Source organism: Lipotes vexillifer, unplaced genomic scaffold (assembly GCF_000442215.2).
Source record: "Lipotes vexillifer unplaced genomic scaffold, Lipotes_vexillifer_v1.1 scaffold404, whole genome shotgun sequence".
In the NCBI taxonomy this organism is placed as follows: domain Eukaryota; kingdom Metazoa; phylum Chordata; class Mammalia; order Artiodactyla; family Lipotidae; genus Lipotes; species Lipotes vexillifer.
In genome coordinates, this window is record NW_006777380.1 from 311,992 (window position 1) to 334,278 (window position 22,287).

General features: G+C 35.2%; 1 protein-coding gene across 1 annotated transcript in view; it reads left to right on the plus strand.

Annotated features, from left to right (window-relative positions):
- The window catches only part of NFXL1 (nuclear transcription factor, X-box binding like 1), a 54,038-nt gene that overhangs the window by 27,332 nt on the left and 4,419 nt on the right, over positions 1 to 22,287 (plus strand). The window contains exons 16-21 of the mRNA XM_007450970.1: positions 5,690 to 5,711; positions 6,133 to 6,273; positions 9,021 to 9,187; positions 12,786 to 12,855; positions 19,066 to 19,170; positions 22,154 to 22,240. Of these exons, the coding sequence (XP_007451032.1) occupies positions 5,690 to 5,711; positions 6,133 to 6,273; positions 9,021 to 9,187; positions 12,786 to 12,855; positions 19,066 to 19,170; positions 22,154 to 22,240 (592 nt within the window). The remainder of the gene's footprint in view (positions 1 to 5,689; positions 5,712 to 6,132; positions 6,274 to 9,020; positions 9,188 to 12,785; positions 12,856 to 19,065; positions 19,171 to 22,153; positions 22,241 to 22,287) is intronic.

Below are 22,287 nucleotides of genomic sequence, written 5' to 3' on the forward strand. Positions count from 1 at the left end.
GGCCTCTCACTGTTGTGGCCTCTCCCGTCGCGGAGCACAGGCTCGGGACGCGCAGGCTCAGCGGCCATGGCTCACGGGCCTAGGCGCTCCACGGCATGTGGGATCTTCCCAGACTGGGGCACGAACCCGTGTCCCCTGCATCGGCAGGCGGATTCTCAACCACTGCGCCACCAGGGAAGCCCTAGATATCTTTTTGAGTCATTTTCCTCAGCTAGAGTTTGATGGGTCAGTATAGCTACTCCTACTCTCTTTTGGTTACTGTTTGCATGGATAAATGGACAAATTCTTAGAAACACACAAACTACTGAAACTGAATCAAGAAGAAGTAGAAAATCTGAATATACCTAGTAAAAAGACTGAATTAGTAACCAAAAACTTACCACAAAGAAAACCTCAGGACCAGTGACTTCACTGGTGAATTCTACCAAACATTTAAAGAATTAACACCAATGCTTCACTAAGCAGGGATATTTCCTGACTCATTCAGTGAGGCACCTATTTCCCTGATGATAAACCAGAAAAAGACATCACAGGAAAACTGCAGACCAATATCCCTTTTGAATATAGATGCAATAATTCTTAACCAGATGCTAGCAAACTGAATCCAACGACATGTAAAAAGATTTATACATCATGACCAAGTGGGGTATATCCCAGAAATATGAAGTTGAATCAACATCAATCATTCATTCATCAATCATTGATTCAAATCAATCACTGTTAATACTTTATCAATAGAGTAAAGGACAGTTGATAGATGCAGAAAAACATTTGACAAAGTCTGACATGCTTTCTTGAACACTCAACAATCTTGGGATAAAAGAGAACTTCCTCAACCTGATGAAGAGCATCTATGAAAACCCACAGTTAACATCATCACACTTAATGGTGCAAGATTTAAAGCTTTCCCCCTTAAGATCAGGAACAAGACTAGGATGTCTGTTCTGCCACTTCTATTCAATACTGTATTAGAGGTGCTATAGCTAGAGCAATTAGACTAGAAAATGAAGAAGTAAAACTATTTGTATTTTCAGATGGCATGATCATGTATATAGAAAATCCTAAGGAATCTTCACAAAAGTTATTAGAGATATTAAATAAGTTCAGTAAGTTTATAGGAAACATGAATATACAAAAGTCAATTTTATTTTTATACACTAACAGTGAACAATCTGAAAATTGAACTAAAGAAACAGTTCCATTTGCAATAACATTAAGAAGAACAAACGTTTTGTTTAACAAATTTAATAAAAGAAATCCAAGATTTGTACACTGAGAACTATAAAACATTGTTGTGAGAAATTAAAGAAGACCAAAGACTGTAGTACTGGCATTTAGATAGACGTAAAGATCAGGGGAATAGAACTGACAGTCCAGAAATAAATCCATACACTTATGGTCAATTAACTTTTGACAAGAGTGTCAGAATAATTAAATGGGAGAAAGAATGCTTTTCTCAACAAATGGTATTGGGACAACTGGATATTCACATGGAAAAAAATGAACTCAGACCCCTACCTCACAACATATATAAATAGTAACTCAAAATTGATCAGAGGCCTAAAAGTAAGAACTAAAACTATTAAACTCTTAGGAGAAAACATAGGTGTAAATCTTTGTGTCCTTGGATTAGGCATTGGTTATTAGGTATGAGACCTAAAGCATAAGCAACAAGAGAAAAGATAAATAAATTGGACTTTATGAAAATTAAGTCAGAAGACATTATCAAGAAATTGTACTTTAAGGACACTATCAAAAAATTGAAAAGATAACCCACAGAATGGTAGAAAATGTTTGTAAATCATATATCTTGTATATTATCCAGAATATATAAAGAATTCTTAGACTGAGAGACCAAAAGACAATCCAATTTAAAAATGGTCAAAGGCTTAGAATAGATATTTCTCCAGAGAAGATCTGCAAATGGCTAGTAAACACGTGAAAAGATGCTCAATATCATTAATTAGAAAAATGTAAATCAAAACCACCAAGAGATACCATTTTACATCCACTAGGAAGGCTAAAATAAAAAAGACATATGATGTGTTGGTGAAGATATGGAGAAGTTGGAACCATTATACATTGCTGTTGGGAATGTAAAGTGGTGTAGCTACTTTGGAAAACAGTTTGGTAGTTTCTCAGGAGACTAAAGATAGAGTTACTGTATGACCCAGCAATTTTACTCTTAGGACTATGACCAAGAGAACTAAAAATATAGATTCATAAAAACTTGTACATGAATGTCCATAGCAACATTATTATTAATAGCCCAAAAAGTGAAAACAATTTTTTATCAACTGATGAATGGATAAACAAAATGTGGTATAGCCATACCATGGAATATTATTCAGCTATAAAAATCCATGAATTACCAATACATTTACATATTACGTGGATGAACCTTGAAAACAGTATTCTAAATGAAAGAAGCCAGACACAAAAGGCCACAAGCTGTTTGATTCCATTTATATGAACTGTCCAGAGTAGGCAAATCCACAGAGACAGAAGGTAGAGTAGTGATTGCAGGGGCTGGGGATAGGAGACCATGGGGTTTCTCTTTGGGTTATGAAAATACTCTAGAATTAAGTAGTGGCGGTGGTTACACAACCTCGTAAATATACTAAACTCCTCTGAATTGTACTCTTTAGAAGTATACATTTTATGGTATGTGAATTTCATCTCAGTTTTAAAAAGGAGAAAAACATATATGAAGATCCTTCTAATTCTGATACGATTTTTCAGTGACATGTCTAACAAAATTATTATTGTAAAGGATATATTAAAAAATATTACTTGTCACATGAGCTATCCAGTTAATATAATTTCTTATTAGAGTACAGCGTTCCTGTTTTCTTGCCCTCTTGTTTTAAAAATAACATTACGTTTAATAATAATTTGGCCATGTGATAAAAGAATTCTGAACATGTGCATATAACACATATAATATGTACTGTATCATTTAGGGTACCTATTGTTTCAAGTAACAAAACCCTAAATAAAAAGCGACATTGTAATATTTATGCCTTGCACAGTTAGACTGGAGGTAGAACTGCTGCTTCATGGTTGGTTAATCTGGTTGATTCAGTGATTTATCGTCAAGGGCCTGGATTCTGTCTTTACATTTATCCTCAGTGTGTCCTCTTTGCTCTCAGGCTCCGTGCCCTTCTGATAAACTTCCCATCCAGTTAGTGAAGTTTCCAAAGGGAGAAGTGGACTCTGTTTAAGCCTTCAATCATCATTTTCTTCTTTATTTAAAGACTGAGGAAACCTTTCCCAGAAGCCCCATAGTAAAACTCTTTTCACATTTCACTGGCCAGAATAGGATCACAAGACAATTGCTAAACCAGTCACTTGAAAGGGAAATGAAATATTTGTTTTGTTTCTTTAAATAGACTGTTTTTTTTAGGTGATTTTTTAGGTTTGCAGGAAAATTTCACAGAAAATACAGAGTTCCCATATGGTCCTGCCACACACACGCAGTTTCCCTTAATATTACATTAGTGTGGAATTGTACTCTTTAATATGGTATGTGAATTTTATCTCAGTTTAAAAACCAAAAACATGTATAAAGATCCTTCTAACTCTGATATAATGATTCTTCAGTGGCATGTATAACAAAATTATTATTATGAAGTATATGTTGAAAAATATTATTTGTCACATGAACTGTCCAGGTAATACAATTTCTTTCTTAGAGTAGAATCTTTTTACAGTTGAGGAACTGATATTGATACATTATTATTAACTAAAGTCTATAATTTACCTTGGTAAAGGTTTACTTTTTCGGTTATACGGTCCATGAGTTTTGATAAATGCATAATCTCTTGTATCCACCATTACAGTACCATACAGAATAGTTTCACTGCCCGAAGAACGTCCTGTTCATTCCTCACCTCCCCAGCCCTCAAGCCTCTAGAAACTGTTGGTCTTTTTACTCTCTCTATAGTTTTGCCTTTTGAAAAATGTCCTGTAGTTGGAATCCCACAGTATATAGCCTTTTTAGCACTTGATAATATGCATTTAGGTTTCCTCCATGTCTTTTTACAGCTCGATAGCTCATTTCTTTTTATTGCTGAGTAATATTCTATTGTATGTATATACCACAGTTTGTTTATTCATTCATCTATTGAAGGACAGTTTGGTTGTTTCCAAGTTTTAGCAGTTACGAAGAAAGCTGCTGTGAATGTTCATGTTCACAGAACATATGTCCATGTTATTTTGTGGACATACATTTTCAACTCATTTGGGTAAATATTTAGGAGTGCTATTGCTGGATCATATGGTAAGCCTATGTTAACCTATATAAGACACTGCCAGACTAACACGGTGGCTGTACCATTTTGCATTATCACCAGCAATGAATGAGAGTTCCTGTTTCTCTACATCTTTGCCAGCAAATGCTGTTGTCAGTGTTTTGGATTTTAGCCATTCTAAAAGGTGTGCAGTGGTATCTCGTTTTAATTGGCAGTTCTTTAATGGTATATGATGTTGAGCATCTTTTCATATGCTTATTTGCCATTTGTATATCCTCTTTGGTGAGGTGTCTGTTCTCTGCTCAAATCTTGCCCATTATTTAATTGGCTGTTTAATTTCTTATTATTGAGTTTTTAAGAGTTCTTTTATATTTTGGATACAAGTTCTTTACCAGATATGTGTTTTCCCAATATTTTCTCCCAGTCTGTGGCTTGTGTTAATGAAAACCTGTTTTTATTTAAGTGTTTTTGGCAGAGCAGATGTTTTTGATTTAATGAAATCCAACTTAACCATTTTTCTTTCATGGATTGTGTTGTATTTAAAAAGTCATCGCCAAACTCGAGGTCACCTAGATTTTGTCCTATGTTTTATAGTCTTGTATTTCACATTTAGGTCTGTGACCCATTTTGAATTAACTGCTGTGAAATGTATAAAGTCTGTTTGTATTTTTTTCCATGTGGATGTTCCTTTGTTCCAGCACCAACCGTTTGTTGAAAAGACTACCCTTTCTCCGTTTGATCTCCTTTCTCCTTTGTCAGAGATCAATTGGCTATGTTTGTGTGGGTCTATTTCTGGGCTCTCTGTTTTGTTCCATTGATCTATTTGTCTATTCTTTCACCAGTACTGTACTGTCTTGATCACTGTAGCTTTATAGTAAGGCCTGAAGTTGGGTAGTGTCAATCTTCTGCCTTTGTTCTTCAGTACTGTGTTGGCTATCCTGGGTTTTTTGTCTTTCCGTATAGACCTTAGAATCAGTGTGTTGATATCCACAAAATAACTTGCTGGGATTTTGATTGGAATTGTGTTCAATCCAGATGAAGTTGGGAAGACGTGACATTTTAACAGCATTGCACCTTTCTATAGATGAACATGAAATATCTCTCCATGTATTTAGATCTTCTTTGATTTCTTTCATCAGTGTTTTGTAGTTTTCTTCATATAAATCTTGTATTTATTTTGTTAGATTTATATCCAAGTATTTCATTTTTGTGTGTGCTAGTATAAATGGTGGTGTGTTTTTAATTTAAAATTCCAGTCGTTCATTGCTGGTATGTAGGAAAACAATTGGTTTTTGTATATTAACTTTGTATCCTGCAACCTACGTGCTTAGGTTTTATTCTTAACAAAATAACTAGTAGAGTTAGCATGTTTGCTTTAAAAATATTCTTTTTGAAGACTGTATAATGTTTCATTTCATTTTATTTTTGTCTTGCAGGGAATGTCTTGGGAAACATGAGGTGAGTTACAGGCACAAACTTTAAGTAAAGCTGGTAATCTACATACCTCTTCTATATGATGGTTGTTAGAAATAACAAAGTCAATGTATTGTCTTTTTAGTGCTCTAAAGAGTACAAGAGTTTGTCTACTAATTTTAAAAATACACAGTGCTTTTATTTGAGAATTAGCCTATGTATATGCATTCACTGCAGCATCATTACATTGAATTTCCCTTTTAGGAATAGAATGTTTTGCTCCTTGGCATTCATTCTTTGGATTTTTTTGGATAAGTTACTTTTATTTTGATAATAACAGTTATTAATGAAAAATGTATTAGATGAAACTTGTTCTCAAATGATAACAGAGTCATTTTTGAAACATGCTTCCAATAGGTTGTGTGTGTCTGTGTTGCTGATTTCCTTTTTTTTCTTAAATTTTAAGGTGAGCCCACTACCATGCCACACTGTAGGACCCTACTCTTGTAGGAGAGTTTGTGGACGAACCTTAGATTGTCAGAATCATACATGTATGAAAGAGTGCCACAAAGTAACTGAAATTCATTCCTGCACTGACAAAAACAAGGTAATGTCCTTGGGTTGAATGTATACATGCTTACAGTATGCTTGAAACATTTTTTTCAATAATTTTGCCATAAATATTTTCCATAACTTCTCTTTCCTTTTTCTTGCCCTCATCCCTCTCCTTCCTTGCCTTTCCTCAGACAACCAACTTTAACAGCTTGGTGTATATCTCTCTGTATCTTTGTGCTAGTTCATAATAATATGCCTTTTAATTTGGTACTGTTTACATGCTATACCTGGGTTAATACATAAGGTTTGATTTTATGATAAAAGTACAGAAATTGTGTCTCTTTTTAGATAGTAAGTAGCAGTATCACCTCTACTGCTATCCATTTATATCTCTAAGTTTAGTCTGGAGCATTTGCTCTCAGCTGTTTTTTAAACCTAATACATGGGGTAGATGTTCACAATTTTAATAAATTCTCAATCTTTTGTTGGAAGTAAATACCATCACAGATACGGGATATGTATAAATTATGTGAAATTTACTAAAAGCATTTTACAAGCATATGAGAGAAATCAACCATTTAAAGATGTCTAAAAATTGTCATTTCACAAGGAAAAGCAAATGTAGCTAATCAAATTTTAATTAATACTAAATTTTATTTTTAAAATAATGTTTTTTCCTAGGTTTCCATTCTATAGGGAATCATAATAATATTAGCAAGTGTGCTTAATGAGGAATAAGCCAAAGATTTTAAGCTTAATTTTATTATTAAGTAACATTACATTTACAAGTGTTTAAATTATTACTATGAATTGTGTTATTGAAAATTTCACTTGCATTATTAGATATTCTGGTCTTTGATTTGGTAATTGTAATGCATGACAACATAAATGTCTATAGTATCATTCTTCCTCATGTGCAGATAATATATGTAAATCGTATTGCTTATAATTTCTTCACTGAGTAATGCCTTGATCCTCAATAAAAATGTTCTCATGATAAAATGAAAAAGATATTGGAATTAAAAAATCAAACTAACATAATGATTCAAAACCACTTTAACTAGTTAGAGAATAGCTGCTGTATGGCTTTCCTCCATTAGACTTCCAGAATATCAGATGAATCAGGAAAAACTCATTTTAAGAAGTGATATGACATGTTTGGGGAATTACCTTGGATTATCCCAACATGGCTTCCTAGGCAGTCAGTGCCTGTGGTGAAATACAGGTTATAAGTTATGTGCAATTCTTCTCAATTTAGCTACAAATCCACCCTATCTCCCACTCAGGGAAGGCTACTGCAATGTTAGTGAGTGGAAATTATATTATTTTGGGGGATAACTTTGCAATCATTCTAATTTATGTATTATAGGTTACATAATTCAGAAACTTTAAAAATTAATTCCTTACTGTAACATCTCAATTGAGACCCGCTGGAGAAAGGCTCTTAATAGGTCTCTCTTGACCCAAATGCCTTTGGAATTTTTAATGCAGTTTCTACCTTGAGGTATAGCACAGAGCCTATAACACAGCAGGTATTCAATAAGTGTTTATTGAATTAACTGAAATCAAAGCTCTTTTGCTTCTTACCTCTGCTCTAGTCTCTTTCCTTCCCTTGCCTTACCCTCAGATCTCAGTTCAGTCAATGCTGTTCTTATGTGCGATGGCTCTGATTGATACCATTAGCAGCAAATATAACCCTAATTCATTGGCTGTAGTGAGTGGGAATGTGGTTAACTGGGGAAAGGTGTGAAGGTGATGGCAATCACAATGGGGTGTATTTCGCAAGCAAACATGGGCTGAACTATTTTTTGACTGATTGAAATAAGAATGAGGATATTTTCTCTTTGAGGAAAGTCTGTCATCAAAAACAAATAAAAAAGAAAACACATGTATACATACATAATCACACATACATAAATATACAAATGCATTTCTTCTATATTATGTATGCTACAGACCCTTGCCACTCAGTGTTGTCTGCAGACCAGTGGCATTGGCATCACCTGGAATCTTGTTAAAAATGCAAAATCTCAGGCCCCACCTCAGCATTTTAACAAGATTCCCAAGTGACTTTTTAAAAATTGGTTATGAAAGAGAGATAATTAATTTTCTTTTTTATATTAATTAATTAATTTTATTTTGGCTGCACTGGGTCTTTGTTGCTGTGCACAGGCTTTCTCTAGTTGTGGCGAGCGGGGTCTACTCTTCGCTGTGGTGCGCAGGCTTCTCACTGTGGTGGCTTCTCTTGTTGTGGAGCACGGGCTGTAGGTGCACGGGCTTCAGTAGTTGTGGTGCACGGGTTTAGTTGCTCCGTGGCATGTGGGATCTTCCCGGACCAGGGCTTAGAACCCGCGTCCCCTGCATTGGCAGGCGGATTCTTAACCATTGCGCCACCAGGGAAGCCTGTGTGTTGCTTTTTTAGTTAGGTGATGATCATGCTTCTAGGGTGGAAAATGTTTTTACTCTGTTTTTTTTTTCTGCCACTGACTAAGAAGTAATTTACATTTTAATAGGGATGCTTCATGTAATCACAGGTCCATTTTAAAGGTGAGGCAGTTTGATCAAATGAGGTTTGTAGACATCAAAATCTTTGTGAATAATGGTCCTATTGATGATATTGCTATTATTCATTTTAAATATTTTTAAAAGAGTGAAAGCATGGCACCATTTTATTAACTGTATTTCTAAGAGCTACAGAAGTACTTTCTTTTAATGGGATATATAAATTTTATAACTTTAACATATATAGAAATGTTAGACTTCTGTATTTAGATGACTTCTTTCCTTGGTACTTACCAGGCTGGCCCAGAATGCCTTCAATGTGAAGAAGGGTGCTCTAAATCACGGCCGCCAGGTTGTCCTCATCCGTGTGTTTTGCCATGTCACCCTGGAGAGTGTCCTCCCTGTGTTCAGATGCTTAGAGTAAAATGTCACTGCAAGATCACAAGTCTTTATGTGGAGTGTAGGTAAGTGGACTGAAGAAATATTCTTGTTTTACTAAAATCATTTTAACTGGTATATTTTCATAATTCAGAACCCTTTATAGAATACTTTAAGGAATATTTTTCAGTATGGTTCTTAGGGGCTGGAGACCTAGATTTTCCAGTAGAGATCTGGAAGAAAGAAATGTAGACTATTTCATCTTCTAGATACTTTACCTTGATTTCAACCAGGACAGTTCTGCTTTTTTCCACTTGGGGATTCTGTATAAGATTTTGTTAGAAAAAAATTTGCTTTAAAAAAACACAGGAGAAGCACTCCTATAGCAGATTTTTCAGATAACAGTGTCAGCTAGAGTTTTGTTGGATCAAAAGTTGACTTGCACATAATTACTTAGGCACAATTTTTAAATCATCGATTTAAAAGGTAGCTTTTGTTTATTACAAATGTTGCTGTTGTAGCATTTATCATACTAGGATATGACCTCTATATTTTCCTTACTTAAAAATGAAATTTTTTGCTTGTGAATTATGCAGAGGGAGAAAAAAATTACATTTTTTTCTGTTTATCATGATCAAATATGTAATTAACCTAACTTGTTCAGCTCCATTTCACTTAAGTCTATAAAGTGGGTTTTTTGTAAGTATATTTTACTCAGAATTAAATTATTTTTATATATAAATTTTTAAAATTTATTTATTTTTGGCTGCGTTGGGTCTTCGTTGCTGCGCATGGGCTTTCTCTAGTTGCGGCGAGTGGAGGCTGCTCTTCATTGCCGTGCATGGGCTTCTCATTGCAGTGGCTGCTCTTGTTGCAGAGCACAGTCTCTAGGAGCATGGGCTTCAGTAGTTGTGGCTCACAGGCTCTAGAGCACAGGCTCAGTAGTTGTGGTGCACAGGCTTAGTTGCTCCACAGCTTGTGGGATCTTCCCGGACCAGGGCTCGAACCCGCGTCCCCTGCACTGGCAGGCAGATTCTTAACCACTGTGCCACCAGGGAAGCCCTCAGATTAAATTTGAGAATATGAGTTTATGTCTGATTTTTTGAGCATAAATACTTGCAGAAAAATGCCTGTTAATATTATCTTAAATTTGTTTTTGTCTCTTATACTCTGGACTCATGCTTTAAATTGGAAAGTCAAATTTTATTCTTTTTAAATATTAAAATTATTTTGTTGAAATTTTAAAAAATTATAATTTTTAGTTTTATAAGTTTTGTAGGGAGAGTTAAGAGGACAATTTTGCTTTATTAATGGGTGATGACTGATGAGAAGAGGTAGTTTTCTTTTCTTTTGTTTGTTTTGTTTTCTTTTGTTTGGCCATGCCCCTCGCCATGAGGGGTCTTAGTTCCCTGACCAAGAATTGAACCTGTATCCCCTGCAGTGGAAGCACGGGAGTCTTAACCATTGGTACACGAGGGAAGTCCCAAGACGTTGTTTTCTTTGGTCTTTCAGGGTCCTAAATTTCCCTCTCTTGCTTCTTTTTCCCTTTGCCGTGTCGTCTCCAAAGGGCACCTTCCCTTTTTACTGTCTTGTTCCACAGAGTCTTGCCTTTCCAATATTGGCTCCTTGATTCTTGCGCAGTTTTTAAAGTCTCTTCTCTTTAGTTGGTGCTCTGATCCACCAAGACTTCTTCAGTATTTTTACATTTATGGTGGACTTTGTCTTTCTGGTGTGATGTTAGCTCAGTGCCCCTCTTCTCTTTTCTGCTCAGTTTTTCCAGAACTCTACCAAGCTCTCTGAAAAGACTTGCTATATGGGAGCTTGAGAAATAGCTCTGCTAGGAATTGGTGTTTATTTTTCTACTTACAGGTGATTTGAAGTTTGTAGAAATTTCTGTCTTCTGGCTTTGCTGAGGTCATAGGATTTGAGTGATTTTGTTTGTTATTAATGAACTGAATGATTTGGGGGGGAAATGTGTGGATATATTTGGATTGAGGTGGTTTCCATTACCATAGCTATCCAGAGTTTCTTCTTCCGTTTCTTGAATGCATGTTTAAAGTATATGTTTTTATATAGAATTCTTCAGTCTCAGTATTTGTCCCGATAATTTCATTTACTTTCAGTTCAGTGAATAGTTTCATAAGTCATCTTTTCCTTTTGATCCTTTTCTGCTTCATGTAATTTCTTCTATAGAAATTAGATATAAAAGATGCAGGCCTTGAAAAGCTTATTCCTAATGATAGAGTAACAGGAACAAAGTGATATTAGCTCTTAAGAGGTGAGCACCTTACCTGTAAGAATGAAAATATACAACTTTAATAGAGCCAGAGTAAAAACTTTGTTATTATTATGTGCAACTTTGCCGGGAAAATTGCATGTGGTATCTTAGAGTACATTTATAGCTAATTTGATACAAATACTTAAGATAATAGTTTTGACATTAGTGAGGCTAAACTTATGGTATATTTTGGCAATTATGTCTAGTGAAGGGAACAGGAAAAGAAAGAATAAAGGAAAGGAGAAGGAAGGTAATGGGGAAGAGCAAAGTGAGACACAGGTGATGGGGATTTTTAGCTTGTCACTGTTTACTGACTCGTGCAGTGTCTACTGTTGAGCTGTCTGTTAGGAAGTATTTTTTTTTTTTTTGGAAGTAGTTTTATTCATTGGTGTTTGTGACTTTTTCTGAATTACACACTGAAAACATAAAAGCACAGATTGATCTAAAATGATCTGAATCAATTTCTAACATTAATAGATAGCTTAATCCAAAATCGACTGAAAAAAAGTTTTTCTAATAAGCTTACTGCACTTCCCACTGAATAGCCTAAACTCCTCAATTTGAAGTAACATTTTTTTCCCTGTTCTTTAGAAGTAAATCTGAGTGAGCATTTTCTCTCGGTCAATTTTTTTTTTAAATAAATTTATTTATTTATTTATTTATTTATGGCTGAGTTGGGTCTGTTGCTGCATGCAGGCTTTCTCTAGTTGCGGTGAGTGGGGCTACTCTTCGTTGCGGTGCACAGGCTTCTCATTGCGGTGGCTTCTCTTGACGTGGAGCCCAGGCTCTAGGTGCGGGGACTTCAGTAGTTGTGGCCCATGGGCTCAGTAGTTGTGACTCGCAGGCTCTAGAGCGCAGGCTCAGTAGTTGTGGCACACAGGCTTAGTTGCTCTGCGGCATGTGGGATCTTCCCGGACCAGGGCTCGAACACGTGTCCCCTGCATTGGCAGGCAGATTCTTAACCACTGCGCCACCAGGGAAGCCCTCGGTCAATTTTTACGTAACATATTGAACCATTAGTTTTAAATCTTTTATGTAGAAGCTTTACAAAGAATTATAATTATGAATAATGATTGATCTACAGGGAGAGATAACTAGCAGGAACTGTTAAAGAAAGGCCAGGCGTAGATGATATTTTGTGTGTGTTTTGTACTTCCTTTTTGCAGCAGTTGCCATTTTTGGCATTTGATTTGTTGGTGGAAGATACAGGGCTAGAAGGTTTGAATTATCAAAACAGTTAAGTAATTTGAGGATGTTACAGATGAGATACAATTAAAATATTTCTTTAAAAAATGAAGTAAGATAATTTTATGGATATGTTTGTAATTGAGTTATTTTTTAGAAAAACCATACTATAAAATGGACTTTTGTTTGAATGTCATCAAAACTTCCTCTCATCTTTTTAGAAAAATAACCACAGCTGATGTAAATGAAAAGAACCTCCTTAGTTGTTGCAAAAATCAGTGTCCTAAAGAGGTAAGATTTAATAGAAACTTTTACGTTGTATTTCTTAGGCATTGTTTTTCTTTTATTGTTTGGTCATCCTATTCCAGGTCTTTTCTGGACCCCTAGAAATGTGGGTACAGAAAGGGAAATGTGATTGATGTCTGTAGAAAAGTATGGTTAGGGTAGAAGCACATCTCTTTATGAAATTTGGGGATATTAGGACCAGGAATGACTCTGAAGATTTTTTTAAGCAGTTTTAACGATAGCTTATGTACTTTACACAATAAATATTGACCTAATGTTTACCCACCTTAAAATATAAGTAGATCAAGAACCGTGTGGCTCATGGGCAGTTGGACAGTAAATCCACAGTAGAAAAAACAGATCGTGTGTGTGTGTGTGTGTGTGTGTGTGTGTGTGTGTGTGTGTAAACTTTAAATCTCATTATTATCTTGAATTAATTAATATAAAGCATTCATATATAAAGCTTTGCTTTTAGAGATTATGGTGCTTGTATATGCGTTGTATTTAAACTAATTTATCGAAAGTGGTTCAGAAAAATTGTTCAGAGTAAAAAGGTAAAAACTCACTGGTTGGTGATTTATCCCAGCAATGATTTGAGAAACTAAAGTAGTCTATCTCTCCTTGGCCAACTTAGCAGTTAGGCTGTTCCTTTTTTGCTGTTGTCGGGGGGTAGGGAAGTGACGGCTATTTCATTTGGGTGGACATTTATAAAGGAATTCTTTTGACTTATAGATGTACTAATAGCACCTCTTTTATTTTAATTCTTTGTCTTTATATACTTATCTAAGTATTTCTCATCCTATTTAGAATCGGAAGACATGATAACGAAGTCTTAAATACAGTATTGTCTCTTTGATTAAATAAAAAGAGAAATCAATTCATGATATGCCTTTTTGTTTACAGTATTTCCTTTTAATTAAAACTTTGGACACTTTTTATGGATTACTGTTTAACAACTTGGAAATTGAACCTGCGAATTTTAAAAGTTATGTAAGATTACAAAAAGGGAGACATTTCAAGCAATAAATGATTATTTTAATAATCCTGTCTTTGTTATATGAGTGAAACGAGAGGCATGGGATATTTCAAGTTTAATTTTCTGAATTCTTCAAATTCTAAGTTTTCCCATGTTAAAATAAATTTTCTTCTGTCCAGATTAAAATTCCAGGTAATAAGTAGTTGAGAATGTTTTATTTTTAACCTGACACAGTAACTTGGTATGAGGTTGCAGTTAGAAATAAAATTAAATTCAGGGATTGCTAATTTGCAATTTAGCATTGCCTTGGCTATGATTCGTTTGTGATCCTGTTACACCATTTGGTGGGACTGGAGATGAGTGGGCAGTATTTATTTAAAAAATTTTTTCTCATGCTCATCATTTTTGGGATCTAGGCCATTCTGGAGCCCCTGGTATTGCTAGTGTCTCCTTGAACTTTCTTGAAAAATGTATTCTTAGGTTGGGAACAATCCAAATGGCTGTTATGGTTTAGAACAGTCTAGGGGTGGACAGGTGCGTATTACTGTGGTTAATAGAACTCATTCTAGTTTATGTTCTCTTGACATTGGTAAGACTACAGCAGTGGTTTTCAAACTCTAGTGTGCATCAGAATCACTTCAAGGGCTTGTTAAAACAGCTTAATGGGCCCCACCCCAGAGTTTCTGATTTTGTGGGCCTGGAGTGGAGGCCCAGGAATTTGCATTTCTAATATGCTGTTATATAAGGGTGATACTATTGGTCTGGCACCACACTTTGAGAACCAGTAGGCTATGGTATCAACTCATACTCTGGATCAACCAAGAACTGTGTCTTTTTGAATCTGCCATAGATATCTTAGACTCGGAGTTACGGTATGGGATTATGACAAATTCTGATCCATTGATAAATTCCTGTTTGCTTTCTCCTCCCCTTTCCATACTGTAGATTTCTTGTGGGCAGGAACTGTGTCATGTTTGTCTTTATATCCAGTCTCTGGTTCCCTGGTTGTACATATTAGGTAGTTGGTAAATGTATATTGAGTGTGAGTGTAAGTGTGAACTGTGGGAATGGCATAGGCATGTCCTTCCAGCTCCACTACTTCTTTGATATACACTCTATGTGTCTATTGGACTGTTCAGTTAGGTTTGAATTAAACTAAAAGGAAATATAAAGATATTAAGAGCTGCACCTTTATTTAAATTGTGCCCCACATATGCAATTCTACTTTTACAAATTATTTCTGAATTTGGTTTTATAACTCCTATGCAAGCTTTTCTATTTTTTAATTGGGCAAATTGTTTAATGTCTCTGTATCTCAGATTGTTCATGTGTAAAATGGGGGCAATAGTAATACTCACTTTAGAGTGCTGAATATTAAGCGAGTTAATAACATGTAAAGGTCTTAGTGTATGGTAAGTGCTATAGATGTGCTGGCTGTGGTGATTATGGTATGGGTATTTATCCACAAATAATATTGATTTTCAAGTTTTCCTTAATTATTTTTAAAGAGAGCTTTTTAAATTTTTAAATTATTGGGATTAAAATGAAACATTTTGAACTAGACCGTGTTGCTTATTGGTAAGCCATTTGGTATGACTTAACCAAAGTGCTAGCAGAATGATATTAAGGGCTGAGTAGAGTAGAAGAAAACCATCTCACTGTGAGTGGAAGGGGTAGGATATCTCATCTTTAAATGAATATCAAGGTTGAATGTTTTAGAAGAACCTCTGTTTTTTGCTGTGAAATCTATAATGAAGATACAGTCACTATATATTATACATTCTAATAATCAACTTTCTTTGGGACTACTTTTCTGCTCTTTCAGAATATAACCTGGCTTTTGAGATAATACATACTTGCACATCTAACAGGGAAATGGTCATGTGATTTGATTTTTTTAAATAATGAAATTATTACATACTCAACAGTACATAACACATACATGTACAGTTTAACCAATGGTTAAAAAGTGAACACCATGTAACTCCACCTAGGTCAAAAAATTTAGCATTGCTGCATCTCAGAAGTCTGCCAAAGTTCCTTTCTTAGTGTAGTTCCCACCCTCTATTCTATGTTACCACCATTTGCCTTTTATAGTAATTATTTCCTTGCTTTAATTTATAATTTTTACTGTAAATTAAAATTTTTACTATGTGTATATCTGGAAGCAATATTGATTGCGTAATTTTATATTTAAAGTTCAAAAGTATGAACTTTTGTGACTTGCTTTGTTTGCTCTACATTGTGCTTGTCATTTTTATTACGTGTGGCTGTAGTCCATTTACTCCATTGTGAATATACTGTAGTTTATTTATTTTACTGTAGGTAGATAGGTAGAGTTGTTATACTACTATGAATATTCTTGTTTGTACATTCTGGTATTATGTGTATAGATTTCTCTTTGTAGTGCAGTTGGTTGGTCATAGGGAATGTGTAATTTCAACTTAAAGTCATACTGATTTCCAAAATAATTATATGTAACCAGTAAAATTTCCAATTTACCGTCAGGATTTTATAGCTCCTTTTGTTTCATATCCTTACCAATATTTGGTATTGTCAAAATTTAAAAATGTTTGCCAATCTTATGGCATCTCATGATTTTAGTTTACATTTCCATGATTACTCATGAGTTTGAATACCTTTTCAGGACTAATGGCATTACTTTGCCGGGACATATGTTGGATATGAGCACAGTACACTTCTGTATGCGTTTCGGTTCTCCTCCTTGCAATCTACAGAATAAGTTTGGCCATCTTATTGCAAAAAGAAGATCTATTTGGAGGATATTGGGGGACAGTTCACAGATTCTGAAGGAAATGCTATACAGCCAAATTTGGGGAAGGGCAGTATCTAGGCAATCCAAAGGGGCTTGGCAGCAAGAGCTCAGGGGTCTCTGTAGTGAGATGACGGTGTTCAAACCAGCACCTCTCCCTTTCAAGTTTTCACGTGGTCAGGAGAAAGAATCTGGCCCACCTGGGGTCCAGGGGCTCCCTTAACACAGGCAGCAACAAGCAGGGAACAGGGACGGGTAGCTTAGCTGTGGCCACGGCTCCTGGGGGAATTGTGGTGAATCAGGCAGCCATCCCAATTTATGTCTTCAGCTTCTACCAGCATTGGACGTGGAAGGCAAGGAGATTCATGGAATGATTGTCAAATGGGATGACAGGATCAAGTGAAGGATTTAGAGAAAAGAGATACATTTTGGAGGCAGAAGACCCAGCCAGAGAAAAGAGATACTTTCAAGATGTTGGTGCAGTTGTGAAGAGTGAGCATGAGGTCTTTTAGGAGGAAGAAAGATAGAACATCTAGACTGATGGTTTTTAACCTTTCATAAGTCCAAGCACATTGAAGAGATAGAACACTGATCAGTAAGAGACCACACTGTAGCCACGATTCTATGTAATTTCAAAAAGATTTTCACTTACTGATTCTCATATGCTTCCCTATTCACTTTCCACTTCAGAATCACTGATTGGAAGTTAAAGTGGTTAGTTAGTTTTAGAGAAGATGACTGATGTAATTACCTCCCAGATTAAGGAAAGAACAAGAGGTTGTAGAGACATAGTTTGAGGGGGGAAAAGGATAGATGGTGAGCTAATGCCAAATGTTTGTCTTGTTTATGAAGTCAGGCTAGAGGCACTGGCAGGAATGAAGGTGAGAGTGAAGTGAAGGATACTTGAAGCAGCCACTCTGGGGCAGGTATTTGATAGTGCATAAATACTGAGCTTGTTAAGCAGTATTGAGAGCCTAGTATTAGATGCAGAGAAAAGCAAAACTGAAGTGGCCCAGGAATGCTCATTCTAACAGCATTGCACTATGCTAGGATTAGTGAAAATGCAGTGTGAGTGATCCAAATTTAGTTTTGGTATGAATGTCTCAGCTAAAAATTAAAGAAAAAGAAACCTAGTTGCATACTACAGAGAGACTAAAGATGATGGAAAAGGATTCTGAATTTCTTAAAGTAGGTGGTAGAGTCAATAGTTTGAAGGATCAATCTGGTGAATCATAAAGATTAGAATTCAGGATTCAGATGTTAATTGAGGTGTCCACTATTTTTAAGTATCTTTGTTAATGAATATGAGAGACACAAAGAAATGTAAGACCATTGCCCTTAACTAACTTATAATAATAACCTTTATTATGATAGCTAAATATATTAAGCACATTTAATCCTCACAACAGCTTTATAAAGTTCCATTACTTTTCCCAGTTTTGCATGTGAAGCACAGAAAAGTCAGGTGGCTTACCCAGGGACCCATATCTAGTCAACAGAGAGTCTGGGATTCAGTTCCAGGCAGTCTGATTTTGAAGTTTAACCACTAACCAATGGGTATCTTTTATTTACACTCTGGTTGGAGAGACAGAAATATATGAAGTGCTTAAAAAATTTTTTTTTAAGTTTAAGATAATACAAGCAATGTCACAACAGTTTAGAAATAGATTTCTTGTGTTATTACTGTTATTGTTCATATGTAGGCAAACTCATATCATGCTTTTATGATGATTTAAGCTATGTGTCAAATTTCACATAAGATTTGAATAGAAAGAAGGAGAGAACCCTTTCATCCGAAAGCTTGACTGGGATCAGAGGATATAGTAAATAATTAAAGTCAAGGAGCACATAGGCATCCCGGCAGTTACTGAATTGGTTTGGCTATCTGTTTAGTATGTTTTAATACATAGTTGCAAGCCTTTTAGAGTAAGTGGCTAAGTAGTTGTTTCACAATACAGTGGCTTAAGGACAGGGAAATTTTCTTTCTTTCTCACATAACAGTACAGGGGAAGGTGGATGTGTCACAGTGCTCCACGTATAGATCCAGGGACCCAAGTTAGCAGGGCAGCTCTGCTCTCTTTGAGTCATGAGCTCCACTGTTGCTCTAGATATCCTCATTTCCAGCACATTGGGAGGGAAGAACATGGATGTGTGCTCTTTAGAAGCTTTAAGGCACAAAAGCACTTACGCTTACATTCCGTTGGCCAGAACTTAGTTACGTGGCTCTAACTAGCCTCAAGAGTGATGTAAGATGTACTGTTAGAGTGGAACCAGGGAGAATATTGAGCATTTCTGGGAATTAAGGTAATTTATAGCCAAAAGAAAAAAATTGAAAAATCAGCCAATTATCCAGGATTTATTGACCCTATTGGAATGGACTTTTTCTTAAAATAGTTGCTGGGGAAAGGGGAGGTAGGGTATGACTAAAATATAAATATATAATTGTTTTATTTTGGTTTTATTTTAGCTTCCTTGTGGTCATAGATGCAAAGAAATGTGCCATCCTGGTGAATGTCCCTTTAATTGCAACCAAAAGGTGAAACTTAGATGTCCTTGTAAAAGAATTAAAAAGGTATATATTTTAAGTTATTGAAAATTCTTTTCTGTGTACATTTTTGTTGTTTTTGTTGTTTTGTGGGGGTTTTTTTTTTGCAGGGAGGGGAATCTGTGTTTTGGTAGTTCTTTGACTTTATTTTTTTGACTTAATTTTAAGGTCTTATTTCTTAGAATCTTTTTATTATTGGCATATCTATTTCTGCAAATGCTTATTTTAAAAATCATCTTTGTTTGACAATTTAGTTTTCTGCAATTTAATAGTAAAAGAGGATTATTTTATATTGGAACTGAGTTCAGTGCCCTTTCTTGGATAGAATCAGTGTGTTCTAGATTTGAGGTCTTTGCACAAGATGCACAATGTGAGTAATAAAGTAAGTTTCACGATTTAAGAAATGGTCTGGAATTAACCTTTGTTGCTCTTATTTATGACATTTTTTTTACTATCAGTATTATGTTGTGAACATGTTGCCTTAAAAAGACCTCACATACACGTAGCCTTATAAAATTATACAATAACATTCAAATTTGGAGAGAGTTAATTTTAAGATAAAATACTGGTAATGAAGGAGTAAAAGGGCAAAAGCTAATGATTGGAAAGCTCAGTGGAAGCAAACTACATACCATTTAGCAAAACTTAGGATTGAAGAATCTTACTGAACTCTTAAAAGTCAGTTCTTTTCCTTGACTTTCCTGTTGACACTGTTGACTCCTTTGAAGATTTCTTCTTTCTTGACTTCTGATTTTCCCTTTCTCAGTTACAGTTGTAACGCCTTTTTTGCCTTCATATTCTTATGGTTGGTTCCCTAAAGCTACTCTCCTTTCTCTTTCAATTCACTCATTTATTCATCCATTCAGCAAATATTTATTGAAAATGTGTAGCTTTTATCGAGGACCTTTACTTTTCATTTACTTTTATAGCTCCTACTATATAATTTCCTGGATTCAGGTAACTTCTGAATTTAAATTTATAGGCCTGAGCTTTTCTGGAGTTGGATCCCTAAGTGTTAGATATTTAAATGGACCACCTTTATATGAAAATCAGTACTCAGTCAAATCACTTTTAGTCTGAAATGTCTCTCAAGTTTTCTCTGAAATCTCATCTTACTGTCCGAGTGCAGTTTGCCACCCATTAGAACGCTGGCAGCAGATTGTTCTTGGACTTTGAAAACAGCCTCATAACAGATTTCCTTGCCTCTAATTGTAATACTTCCAATCTAAGTTCGTCATGGTTCTTCATCACTTGGGAAAAAATATGCACTTTATAAGGAAGGTGTACGTATATAGAGACTTGGCATAAAGGGGGATCTATGATATTACCTTTGCCTGCTTGTCCAGTCTCTTACCCTGGCAGTCATCTCTGTGAATCCATTACTTAAGTGCCCTAACACATCTGCTATTTCCCCTTTAATCTATGGCCATATATTTGTTTTTTTCCTTTACTGCTCTGCTTACTAGAATCCTGTTAATACTCAGGGCAAACATTTTCTTGTTTAGGAAGGTTTTCCTTCCTCTGCCTCCTTTGGGAAGACTTAGGTGCTCCTTCCTCTTGGCTTTCTTTGTACTTTGTGCTAGGTTCATGACTAAGAGCTTTGTGATTCCAGGGACATGTGTAACCTTGTTTCCTCATCTGTAAAATAGTTTATACATAGGTTTATTGAAAGGAATGAAAGAGATAATGCTTATATAGCATTTAGCACAATGACTGCTATATTTAATAAATAGTAGCAGCTATTATTATTATTAGTTAGCATTTACCATATTAATTTTTTCCTTGTTATATCCCCTGTCCCTAATACAGTGCTTTTCATGTAACAGGTACTCTATAGGTACCTTTTGAATGAGAAAAGATGTGATGATCCTTGTTCCAGGCTGATAGACTTCATGTCCACAAACATGCAGTATTTATTTTTGTCTCTAATGTTTGTCCATGTTATTTTTCCTTTGTCTGGACTGTCCTTGGATAACAAGACTGTGTTTATCACCAACCTCAGCCAAAATTCTGTGCTATAAAGTGCTTCATTAAAGTATATGTACTTTGCTCAGGATTTGATGATCTCATTTCCTAACTCTGGTAGATATGAACTAAAAAACTAGTGTCTGAGGGTGTGGTGGGAAAGGAGCAACTGGTACAAATAGGTACACTTAGAGCAAAAGTGACATCTGGCAGCAAAAAATATGGAACGAACAAAAGGCAGATAAAAGATCTCCAAAAGCAAAGTCTAAGACTTTAAAATAAGGACCACTTATTTTATTACAGAATAGTACACAAATTGATCATAGTATTGATGTCACCTCATCAATAAAAGAGTAGATTAGTTTTTTATTATTCCATTAAGGAGACAGTGAAGTACAGATATAAGCTTTAGAATGGTTTTCATCTAAACATTTTTTTAAAAGATAAAATGGTTGAGAGAAAAATTTTTAGCTCTCCAGAAAACTCTAGAACTGCACTGAGTTGGTAGCCACCAGCCACATATGGCTATTTAAATTAGAATTTTAATGAATCAGCATTAAATAATATATGACATTCAGTTCCTCGATTTCAGTAGCCATGCTTTGAGTGCTCAGGCACCATGTGTGGTAAGTGCTACCCTTGTGAATAGTGCACGTTTAGAACATTTCCATCATTTCAGAAAGCTGTGTTGGATGGCACTACTCTAGTACCTCCCTGGAAGCTTTAGAAGAATAACAAGAAAAGATAAAGAAAAATGAAGAATAAAAATGAAATTGAAGCTAAGTTGGTAGTGGTGTTTAGTAAATGATTATTAAATGGATGGTTTTAATTTTATGATATTCACTATTTTTGCAGTTAAGAGATAGAGAATAATCACTGAACTAAGACATGTAATGCATGCAACCATGTCATTATTAAATATTAACACGACTTAAATAATATGCATAATCTTAAGCTGCTAGAGAAATTTTGCTTTTTTATGGCATACAGTTAACAACTGAGGGAACATCTTTCAAAATCAAATGTTTAAAAACTTTATTTGTAGGAATTGCAGTGCCACAAAGTACGTGAAAATCAGATTTCCATAGAATGTGACATAACATGCAAGGAAATGAAGCGGAAAGCATCTGAGGTAATGTCAGGTTAAATGTCATTTTTAATGTGTTAGCAGCCTTTCCC